Source organism: Mytilus californianus, unplaced genomic scaffold (genome assembly GCF_021869535.1).
Source record: "Mytilus californianus isolate M0D057914Y unplaced genomic scaffold, xbMytCali1.0.p SCAF_8, whole genome shotgun sequence".
Taxonomy (NCBI): Eukaryota; Metazoa; Mollusca; class Bivalvia; order Mytilida; family Mytilidae; genus Mytilus; species Mytilus californianus.
Genome location: NW_026262734.1, coordinates 66470937 through 66483790, shown reverse-complemented (window position 1 = coordinate 66483790; position 12854 = coordinate 66470937). Strand labels below are relative to the sequence as shown.

Below are 12854 nucleotides of genomic sequence, written 5' to 3'. Positions count from 1 at the left end.
AAGCTAGCAACTTGTAATCAAATACACCCATCATTTCTTGCCATTTCACTTGACCCATATTTCAGTTCTTCACAACATATGAATTTAAAAAACTACCAAGTAAATATTTAGCATGAAAATATTAAAATAATGAAATCCGAAGCGAGAAGGTTATCTCTGTTTTTGTGTTTATAAGTTTTAACGTTTAAAACGTGGATTCCAACACACCCGAATGTAAAAGGTGTACGCGACTAACTTTAAAAAAAAATATTTTTCTATAATTTAATTCAAGATAATTTGACGTGGGCAGAAATTCATATCATTGATACATTTATCAAAAAGTGCTTTTTAGTCTTAAACTATAATAATGCATGGGACGAGGTTTTGATCATGTATACCTAAACGTGCATTCGCAGATACAGGGGTAGAGGGCGTACTCCCCCCTTTCGATTTGCCAAGTTATTTTGAACATTTCACATTTTCCACGTTATCTATATACAAATGTTTAGTATGAAATCGTCCAATATTTTTTCGCGTTGCTTCGCTCGGCAGTACAAATTCAATTATCGGGAACTACGCCCTCTTTCAAATATCTTGGATTCGGCCATAACCACAAATTGTATAGCACCAAAAAAAAATAAATGATTGTCGTTTGACTTTGATAAATACGTTTCAAAAACAACAATGTTTGAACATTAGACATCTCGCACGAGATTTAGAAGTTTAAGACTACATACTGAATTGGATTTTTTCCTGGACTTAGAGCTCACCTAACACGGAAATGTGATACTGGCGTGTAATCTAATGTACACATATTCTTGTTTCTGATGTTTCTTTTAATATAAATATTCATTTATTTAGTTATATATAATCCCACTTACTAATAATTATGTATCTTTTACTGATAAATTATCATTACATTTTATAGAAACTACATATAATCTGCTATACAGTTATGAACACTAATGGTCCTACAGACACTCTGTGCTTTTGAAATGACACAAGGTCTTGCTTTTCTAGAGTGTTTATGTACTCTTTTACTTAATTTGCGATAATACAAAAAGGAAGATATAGTATGATTACCAATGAGACAACTCTTCACAAGAGACCAAATGACACAGAAATTAACAACTATAGGCCACTGTACGACCTTCAACAATGAGCAAAGCCTATACCGAATAGTCAGCTATAAGAGGCCACAAAATGACAAATGTAAAACAACAAAAACGATAAAACTAACGGCCTAATTAATGTACAAAAAATGAACGAAAGCACAGCAACAAATGATAACCACTGAATTACAGGCTCCTTACTTGACACTCACATCCATACATAATGTGGCGGGGTTAAACATGTTAACGGGCCTGGTGTAACAGTACAAAATAATTGATTAATATTCTAGACTGCATAATTATTCTGTATTTATTAGTTGTAGTTGTTTATAAGATAGTGTTCAGTAGCTGTGAATACTCTAAGATCGGTACATGGAGTTTATTTTGAAATACTAGTAATTTCTGTTTTTGTGCTTCGTTTTAGTCGGACGAGTCAATCGCTTTCTTACTGTTTTAATTATGAGGAGACATGATCATTTGATAAACATACTTCTATGATCTCTATTGGCTTTATCTTGGACATTTATAAAAATTATGTAGCAAAGAGATGCATGCATAAAATAAGTATATAAGTATAAAAAGGTTCATTAGCAGAGTATATCGAAAAACAAAGTCATGGTCAAAACCATGAAAGACAACTCCAATCAATCGTATGATAGGTAAAGATACGTGTATATACGTGGTCTTATGACAGTGAAGTTTTGTCGGGAATCTCAATAATCACGTGATGTATAAATATCATGATTTCTTTCGTTTTTCATCATCTTAGAAATACTTGATGTTGATAAAATTTATCCTGAATGGGTTTTATAGTTTAGGAATACTTAGTTAAAACTTGAATGACGCATTTAACAAAATTAATAGGTTAGCAATAACCGGTCCTGTTACGTGCGTACGTCGAGTTAGGTACGTATGTCATTTTATTGGAAATCTCTATTAGATACAAAAGCGTGGCGAAAGATATCAAAGGGACATTCAAACTCATAAGTCGAAAATCATAACTGATAAGGACTTGGCTAAAAAAGAAAATGACCAAACAGACATACAGACAAAAAAAAACCTCAGACAAAACACAACATAGAAAACTAAAGACTGAGCAACACAAAACCCGCCAAAAACTGGGGAAATCTCAGGTGCTCCGGAAGGGTAAGCAGATCCTGCTCAACATGTGGCACCCGTCATGTTTCTCATGTAAGTAAACACCCGGTGATATTTTCAGTAGATCATATTTGGGGAAAAGGGGACGGGATTGTAGTTACGACAATTGGGACAAATCCGTCTTGATCTGTGACACTAAGTCAGGAACCTGATGTTCAGTGGTTGTCGTTTGTTGATGTGGTTCCTAAGTGTTTCTCGTTTTTTAAATAGATTAAACCGTTGGTTTTCTTGTTTGAATGGTTTTACACTAGTCATTTTGGGGCCCTTTATAGCTTGCTGTTCGGTATGAGCCAAGGCTCCGTGTTGAAGGTCGTACTTTGACATATAATGGTTTACTTTTACAAATTGTGACTTGGATGGAGAGTTGTCTCATTGGCACTCATACCACATCTTCTTATATCTATTAATAGCTTCCTTATTATTATTTTTATTATTTACAATATTTATGTAGCGCATTATCTTATTAAAACTACTCTAATTATAAGCGCTTAACATAAAACAATCAATGCAGTTAAAAGAGGTGTTTTACATTAAACCCATCAATACAATAATAATGAATTAAAATTTTTAACACATATAAAAAGGAAGCAGAACAATTACAAAAATTATTAAAAAGGCATATACTACAACGGAAAGAACAATTACAAAAATTATTAAAAAGGCATATACTACAACGGAAAGAACAAAGATAAAAAGTTACTGTCATTATAGGAAGTTAAATGTACTCACTTTAAGCGAGTCTAAAATAAGGTATTTTTAAATTTTTCTTAAAACGTTCGATGGAGTGTTCATGTTTGAGATGACTAGGAAGATTGTTCCAGAGGCTCGCAGTAGCTTTGTCGAAACGTCTTTCATCGTAAGTTTTGGTGCGTACAACAGATCTTGATGGTTGATAGGCGCTAATAAGTTTGCTTTGCCATTTAGAATTTTGAAAGTATATAAAAGCAGTTTGTGTTGTATTTGGTACTGCACTGGGATCCAATGAAGTGACATAAGCACCTGTGTAATATGATGGTGTTTCTTGGTACGTGTAACGAGTCTAGCTGCCTTATTCTGTACACGCTGTAACTTATTTACTAAACTGGCATTCACTTCATAGAGCAGAGCGTTTCTATGGTCTAGACGTGACATGACAAGGAACAGACTAACGTTTCACAGCAGCAAAATCAGCAACCCTCTAGCAAGGAAATCATGACAGGAAATACAAGCCCTGGAATATCGTACCAACTGGGAGATATATACTGCTGGAATATTGGTAAATAAAAATGGAAAGTTCACAATTGAGAAGCTGAAATCATCTGTCGTTAAGTTTTGTTTTCAACCGATAATCATTGCCAATTTGTAGATGTAAGTCAAGATATGAGGCAGACTTAATTTCATCTGTTGTGTCCTTCTTCTCAAGTTCAATGGGATAATTGCGTTCCGCAATGTTTTAATTATTCAGTGAGAGAACACTTAATTTCTGTGTCATTTGGTCTCTTGTGATGAGTTGTCTCATACCACATCTTCTTTTTTATATATATCATCTTTATATAGCGGAAAGTAAAGTTAAGGGATACTGCTAACTTCTTTTCTTCTTCCAAAGACGTTCCCATATGACGTCAGCCTCATATGAATAAAGGAACAATTCGAGAAGAAGAGGAGTACGTTTGGTTCCCATGGGAATGCCCATTGTTTATCGAAAAATGTTCTCTTAGAGAAATGTTACCCTCTATATAATATAATGAGATAAGGTAAAAATGTCTATCAGACAACCATTTACTAAAAACCAAGAGACAATGATGTGAAAATCTAAAATTTACCCTAAGTCTTCGTGACAGAATCTGAGGCAATTCAAAAGATAAATTAATAGTCTGATTGATACTAAAAATATAAGCGAAAAACAAATCTTATTAAAGTCATCCTCTGAATAATATTGTTCTTGCTTGAAACAGACCAGGGTTATGTGCGCTCAATACTCCCCTAAATTATGACGTAGTGGTTACAGCACATAAATATAAATAAACACGGAAAGAACTAACAAAACGATAAACTTAATAGAGTACCGATCAAACAGTATTCACAGTTATTTAACCTTGTTTTAACAGCCTAGCATGTCATTCAGTTCACCTCCAACTTATTTCGTTTAAAGACGTCAAAACATGGCCTTGTGCAAAAGGTAAAATAACAAAATTTCGAACTAAAAGGAAAATTCAAAACGGAAAGTGCTTTATCAACTGGCAATATCAAAAGCTCAAACACATCAAACGAATGGAAAACAACTGTCATACTCTTGACTTTGTACAGGCATTACCTTATGTAGAAAATGGTTGATTAAACCTGGTTTTATAGCTAGCCAATCCTCTAACTTGTATGGAAGTCATATATAATTCCGTTATATTGACAACAACGTGTCATGAGCAAAAACAAACAGACATAATAGGTATAAAAATCAATAATTGGGATACAGCAGTCAATATTGTGTAACAATTTTAATCGCTATAAAACAAATAACTATTTCAACAAGGAAAAACAAAATGGTACAAACATACTATATAATTATATAGACATGGTACATAAGCAAAAATGAAGGAATGAAGTCCAAAAAGCCCCCAAAAACTGTCAAATCAAAATGGCCGTTCAACGAGGTCATCTACACGTGATTAAGATAACATTTCTAGTAATGAAAGCTTCAATCATATTGCCTCATAGGAGTAAAGTAAGTGAAATTTCATTATGTAACAATAGGCCAAAAATGTTTCAATGGCAGTATCGTAATGCCAAACAATGCTACTAATTATATAAGTATGAAATCGTTTGAACGTATGGTCTCAGATCACAAGGTGTCACTTTGCCACAACTAAAATGGCCAGGACTGTAAGTCCCGTACATGAATAAAATTCTTCACCAAGTATAACATTATAAACATTTTTTGTTAATATGAACAAACATTGATTTTACAAGATCAAATGAACAGTCGGAAAAATATATCGGTGGTTGGTACAATATGCAGTAAAGAGTTGTTTTAAAAATTGCGCCTGTCCCTAGTCAGGAGCCTTTGTTAGTCTTGTATGTTTTTTAATTTAAGTTCATTTATATGTTTTGGAGTTTAGTATGACGTCCATTTTCACTGAACTAGTACACATTTTCGTTTGGGGGCCAGCTGAAGCCCGTCTCCGGGTGCGGGATTTTTTCGCTGTGTTGAAGACCCATTGGTGGCCTTCGGCTGTTTTTTGCTCTTTGGTCGGGTTGTCTCTTTGACACATTCCCCATTTCCATTCTCAATTTTATGATGTAAGAACAAACTCAAATTATAGTTGACTGAGCGATAGGTCGAAATTAATCTAGATTCAATATCTGACTGCCTGATTTGTCGAAATTGGTAGATGTACGCCAGAGGAAATATTGAAATTTGCACAGAGGTCGGCACGCTCTATTCATCTAATTTGCATACGACAGAACGTTGATGACGAGACAAGTCGTGTTGGTATGTGTGTCTCCGAGTCATATGCATTTAATTACTTCCAAAATTCTTTGCGAATTGAAAGAAATAGGACATTACCGTGACAACTTGTTCTGAGTTAAGGTACTAAATTTTGGTATAAATTTATGATAATTTCGAAAGGAATGTAATGATCTAAAATTTCAATTGGTTCTGTATACATTCCGCCCTGACATCCGAACAACCTTAACTACTTTACTTAGTGTATCACTAGAACAGTATACAGATATTGTCTTATTAAAATTTGCTGTTACAAAATTTTTGAATATTTCTCCCTTATTCAAAGTAATAAGTACTTGTCCGGTTAAAGCTATAGTTTGTCCTTTTCGGTCTTTAATTCATTATCTTAAAGTTTGAAAGTATTGGATTTTCAAATATTTTGGCCTTGAGCTATAGTATTTGAAAATTAATCAATGACATATTGAAACGGGGATCTTCACTCAGATAGTGGAGTATTTGTTCACAGCGTTTGCAATATTCATGATATTGTTTTCAATACATAGTTTACTACAATAAAAATACAAAAATAACCCACAACAAGGCTGAATTTGAATCCTTTGTACCACCATTTTCTACATAAGGAAATACCTGTACCAAGTCACGAATATGACAGTTGTTTTCCATTTGTTTAAAATGCCATATCAGTCTAAATGTTGAAATATTTTTTTTATGATTTTACTTCTTTCAAATAAATTTAGAAATCGATTGCAAAAAACCCGATTTCAAAATTCCGTGTATCAAAAAAGATTTCCACACAGGTGAGGTTTACATTCGTAATCACACCTAAGGCGATTTTATCGATCGGCAATTTCCGGAGATAAAGTAAGTCTGACGTCACATTCTGAACACATGTACTTCCGATATTGCAAAAGACTATAAACAAACGAGAATATATACAAACAAGTTTCATCTACGACAATGTCGAGAGGAGATCGCGGAGGTTCAGGCAGACGCAGTGAGACGAGATATGTAGCAGCTAATTGTGGGAACACAAATGCGGACGGGTTTTCATTGCATTCCTTCTCAAAAGACCCCAATCTTCGGAAAAAATGGACAGGGTTTGTGAAACTTAAGAGAGCCAACTGGGATGGACCAACGGAGTTTTCAGCGCTATGTTCCGTTCACTTTACCATTAATGACTTCCCATTCAGGCATAGGTTCGAGATTGAACATATGGGTAGGGGCCCGAAGAAGGCGAAGCTGAATGTTGGTGCTGCACCTACTGTACATAGTATTGTAAAGCAAGTTAAGGAGAAGACTAATGAAGCTGAGCAAAATATCCCGACGACTCCAAAACACACACTTCAACGTCTGGAGATGTTATCACCCTCAGAGACATCAACCTGTCAAAGTTCACCTCCAAAGAAGATCAAAAGAGGCTGTTCAAAAAGAGAAGCTGCAAGGGTAAACTACACTTTCAAATCATTTGTCCATGTTAAATTTGAAATTTTTGAATTCTCCACTAATGGTAAAACTGATATTCATAATCCAATATTAATTCATAGAATGGATAAGCCTTGCAATCATCAGTGGCGGATCCAGATTTCTTTTAATGAGTGGGGGGGGGGGGGGGGGGCGGGGCGCTTCATTTTTTGGTTCGATAAGCAGTTTAAAAAGGGGGACCAGGCTGAGTTTAAACCAAAAATCCCGGTGAATTTAAAAAAAAAAAAAAAAATCCCATATAAATATTATTAAAGTGGGCCTGCCCCTCCTCTGATCATTGACAATAAACCTGTACAAACTTAAACTTGATACACATACATAACAATTCAACAATTTAGTTATTGGGAATAAAATATTCGCACAAACAATTCTTTTAGAATACAGATAAGGAAGTGCACAGACTTCCAGAACATTACACTACTAGTAGTGTAATATATTTCATTTTTTCATAACTATACATGTTAAAATATTTCTTTAACAGTTAGTTGCTGATCACTATCAGAATACTTCTGTCAGTGAGCCAGCTGAGGACAATCAGAATACTTCTGTCAGTGAACCAGCTGAGGACATACATATAGATCAACCAAACAACCATGCAATGGATTTCGAAGAGGTATGTTTATTTGCCATATGAAAATTGAAAAAAAGCAAACGCAATAATAATTCAATTTCATTACTTTATCTTATTTAAAAGAAATAAGGATATACATGTATATTTCATTTCAATATAATCGGATAAAATTTTTGAATATAAAAAGAAGATGTGGTATGATTGCCAATGAGACAACTCTCCACAAGAGACCAAATGACACAGAAATTAACAGCTATAGATCACCTTACGGCCTTCAACAATGAGCAAAGCCCATACAGCATAAATATTTATGAAGGCTAGTTATTATGTATTTTTTTTTATTGAAATTGAATAACTTGTGTTGATATCCATCAAGCAATATCTAATTAAAATGTAATGAAACCTTAATATTTTTTGATACCAGATATGTATCAAAGTGACTGTTAATATTTTTTATCTTAAGATAAGACGAAGTTTTGGTTATAAGCTTAGTCATGACTGACACTACTTACGTGTAGGTTACCAGATTACTAATTGAGTACATACAAATGTATTTTCTAAATACATGTAGTAACTGAAATTTAAAGATGTTAAGTTGGATTTTCATTCTTTATCTCTTTTCTGTTCTATGGGATAGTTGAAAAATTCAAAATGTATGGATTTCTGTATTATAAAAATTAAAACAGCTGTAAGATGTTTTAATGAAATGTTTAGGACCACTAAACAAAACCATGATCTTAAAGTGACTTATGCATCTGATTTGCTGTACAATTAATTATATAAGAGTATGATATTTATAAAATTCAAAAATTGTAGGTAGTAGAATATGAAGTTGATGATCCAAAACCAACAACAGCTTCATTTGGTTGCAAAAGACCCAAAAAAAAAAAAAGAGATCAAAGTACTGCCAGACTAATGCAAAGACCACGAAGGCCTCGTATCAGAAACCTCTAGTGAAAATGATGACAATTGGTAACTTTCATTTCTCTTTGAAACCTAGAATAAGAGTTTATTAGTTAAATGGTAGAAATTTCATCATGTGCACTCTGGTTATACTATTAATTTATTTTATGTTATTTTATTAATTCATTTGTGTTACATGTATGTGCATATAAAACAAACAAATGGTGTTGAATCTCATAAATCTATTACCAGTGATTATTATTCTTTGACAATCTTTCAATAAACATTGGTTTTATAGTCTAAGCAGTAGTACTTTGTAGGCAATTTTATTATAGAAACCTGAGTTTATTGAATGTCTTGGTTTATATTAATAATGGTTTATTATTCAGGAACGCAAACAGATTGTACAAATGAAATTAATCCACAGAAGCCATTGATGAGTGATGCATTTCAACTGGTCCGACCAGATAATTTAGAACCCTTGACTGTGCCAAGAAAGTCAAAAGAACATGCTCGATCATCAGCCACCACCATTGATGAACCATTATCCTCTCCGATCAAAGATGATCAGGAGTCAGATCCTAGCTGCCAACCTCTTTCACCTTCTTCAGATGATAATGATGAGCAGGAAATTAGGCACAATACTAAATGGGCTTTGCTCATTATTGAAGGCCGATTGGTGACCTATAGCTGTTAATTTGTGTGTCATTTGGTCTCTTGTGGAGAGTTGTCTCATTGGCAATCATACCACAACTTCTTTTTTATAAATATTGCAACTCATCCACTTTTTCAGATTCTAAAGTAAGTTGAAAGAAACCAGAGGGACAATATACAGAACTCACACACTTGTAAAAACAAACTGACAAAGCCATGGAAAAAAATGATAAACAACAACTAGACAAACAGTTCTGTCAAACAACATAAAACACAAGTTTATAACTGTTCAACAGCATTACCAAGTTTAAAAAAGAAAAATTATAATACATGTACTGAGTAAATGAAATTTTGTCTTAAAGAATTTTTAGGCAGGTTTCACTGTCCTCCTGTTTGACTTTGAATTTCAATTTAATTTCACAATATTAAGAGTTTTTCATAAATAGATCTGTTCACAAAGATTTTTTTTAAAATTCATTATTTAAAAAAAATTTATTTCCAGAAACATGCATGTACATGTACAAGAAGACACCAAATTTATTGTTTTCCAATCACATTTAATGGAACTATTCACAACATGCACAAAATGTATGGCTGAAACTGTGGGAAAACTACTATACACTAATGGCTCTATGGTGAAAATTAAACAAGAATGTAAAATGTGTTTGTATGCTCGATACTGGTTCAGTCAGCCTTTTGTTGGAAACAAACAAGCCGGAAATTTGTCAATATCAGCAGGAATTTTGTTTTCTGGATCGGTACCAAGTAAGGCATTGAGGAACTTGAAATTTATGAAAATTTCTGAAATCAGCTTGTCCTCTTATATGAACCACCAGAAGTTTTACTTGTACCCTGCAATAGGATATGTATGGCACAATTACCAGAATGATTATGCCAGTGATATTCAGCAGCAACAAAGATCTGTGACACTTGGAGGAGATGGTAGAGCTTAGAGTTGTTGAAATTCAACTTGTACAGGTTAGAATTTATATATAATCTTTGCATAAAATATTTAAATGCCTTGTACATGTATTTACTTTCAAATTTTTGGTAAGTAGGTTAACGCATATTTATGACTTTTTATTTTTAGGTATTCTTTTTTTATTGGAAATTTATATATATATTTGAATTGATTTTTCCTTTCAGAGCAATGAAGTCAAAAACAGCTGCCATATGGGAAACAGGGCTTCAGAGGAGTGTGGAATTTTGTAAGCACCATAACATCAAGACAAAAACTCTGGTGACAGATAGACATGTCCAAATTAAAAAATGGGTTAGAGAGAATATGGAAGATACCACGCATGCATTTGATGTATGGCATGTAGCTAAAGGTAAAAACAATTGATGTTTAATGTTTTCATTGACACTTTCAAATAAAAAAATCACTAAAAGATGAACTCATTGAATGATACTTTGACATTGAAACATAAATGGTTAAACAAAATGGCATAGTATGGGTTTTGCTCACTGTTGAAGGTTTACACTGAGTGGCAGTTGACAACTTCTTTAGTTTCTGGTTAAATGTTGTCTCACTGTTATGTAAAACAAATGTGACCTTTTGATAAAATAATGATAATTTACTAGCAAGCATTAACCGTGTTATAAAATCTGCAATTTTTTGAATTCCAGGAATGAAGAAAAAACTGTTTGCATTATCAAAGGAAAAGGATTGCTCTGATGTGTCTCCATGGACCAAGAGCATGGTAAATCATCTTTACTGGACCGCTGCTTCGTCTCCAAACCTAAATGAAGACTTGGTATTAGCAAAGTGGCAATCTATTTCCAACCGTATACTCAACGTTCATGATGGACATAGCACACTGTTCCCCTCATGTCAACATGATGAACTGGAGGGAAGAGAAAGACACAAAAGGTGGTTAAAACCAGGTAAATGTACAGTCGAACCTTCATAACTCAAAGATTAATTTTTTATTTAACATACTGGAGGTTGGTCTTGTCCGTGTAAACATTTTACATCTATTTTCATTTCAAATTTGTAACTTGGATTGTCTTTTGAGAGGGTATTTAATTTACAACTTATAATAATCAATATAACCTATATGAGTAATACATGTAATTAAATATATTTTATAAGAAAAGGAACACTAAAGATTTAGGAGTATATTTTACAGAAAAACTTGGGAAAAACAGTTGCAGATGCATTTTTTCAGCCGTTCCCCTTATATTTTCTTAATAGTATTCTTCTTTTACATAACTTTCTTCAAATTAATTAAATTTACTTTAAAGAATTGAAAACTATACCTCAGTATCATTAATTTTCAGGTTCTAAAGTTTATGAAAAACTGCAAGATATAATCAACAGCAAACAGATGACGAAAGATATTCCCATGCTGTCATCTGGACAACAAACATCAGAACTTGAGGGATTTCATTCTGTGGATAATCATTTTGCTTCTAAAATGATTGGTTTTTCATTCCATGGAATGCTTTCTAGGTAAATCTTTAATTGGTAATGGATATTGTGAAAATGTATTAATATTTGTTGTATATGATATTTTTTATTTTTCATATCTCTCTTTTCCATGGAACATTTAACTATATATAGACTATAGCTAACATAAATGAAATGGTTAAATTGTGAAAATATCTAATGAAACTTAATACTTAACAGTGCAATTTAATTCAAAATAATTTGTTATTTTTTTCCATCAAGGCAATGGCTTGCAGCAATGCATTTTAATGAAAACAGCAATCGGGACCATGCTTACACACAGGATGGTAAAGCAAGATACAGGATTGTGTATGCTAAATACAAAAAAGGAGAGCACACTGTAAGAAAAATCCCAGTCGATCCCACATATGGTAAGCATTTAAACTAGAGGCTAAACTATCGAGCAGAAATTATTAGCAACCCGCCCCTCTGAAGAAATTGCCCTTGAAAAAAAAATAAGTCATCCTATTGTAGTCTTACAATATTTACTTAAGACCCCTTATCATTATTTTAATAAGTTTTCATGTTGTGACCATTTGAGATTGTTTTTTACAATTTTCACATAGACTTCTAAATAAACCGTAAACCCCTATGTTCTATTTTAGCCTTGGCGGCCATCTCGGTTGGTGGGCAGGATCATCAGATACAATATTTAAAATAAGCATTATTTAGGCCAGTAGATTCAGAGGAGATTTTTGTAAGAGTTAACGGACAACGATGATGAACGCCAAGTGATGAAAAAGCTCAATTGACCCTTTGGGTCAGGTGAATAAAAAATGGGTTTTCATAAGTGACTACAGTGTCACTCAAACTTAAATACATGTAATAGGTCTAAATCATTTGTATTTACTATATATACCTTTATAACTTCCTATAGTTAGGACACTAATACACCATTTAACCACATGTAATAAAACGAGAGAATGAAATTGTTATGTTTAATTAATATAGGTCCAATAGTTACATTTGTAACAGTAGTTCATTGTTTGTTAATGATTTTGGTCTTACAGCAAAACCCCAATTAAAAGATTGAGTAATGTCACTTCTTCCAAGCTCTTTTCTTTTTTCAGAATATGTAGAGTGTCTGATGACGACAGTTTT

The 12854-nt window shown here is 33.2% G+C and overlaps 1 protein-coding gene across 1 annotated transcript; it reads left to right on the top strand.

The window, feature by feature from the left end:
* Nucleotides 1–5093: 5093 nt before the first annotated feature.
* LOC127712836 (uncharacterized) lies at nt 5094–12832 on the top strand. Its single transcript, XM_052219443.1, has 8 exons — nt 5094–5105; nt 7655–7786; nt 9441–9448; nt 10448–10632; nt 10931–11188; nt 11585–11756; nt 11976–12093; nt 12824–12832. Exons 1-8 carry the CDS (start codon nt 5094–5096, stop codon nt 12830–12832), a joined length of 894 nt encoding a protein of 297 aa, XP_052075403.1.
* The last annotated feature ends 22 nt before the right edge of the window (nt 12833–12854 follow it).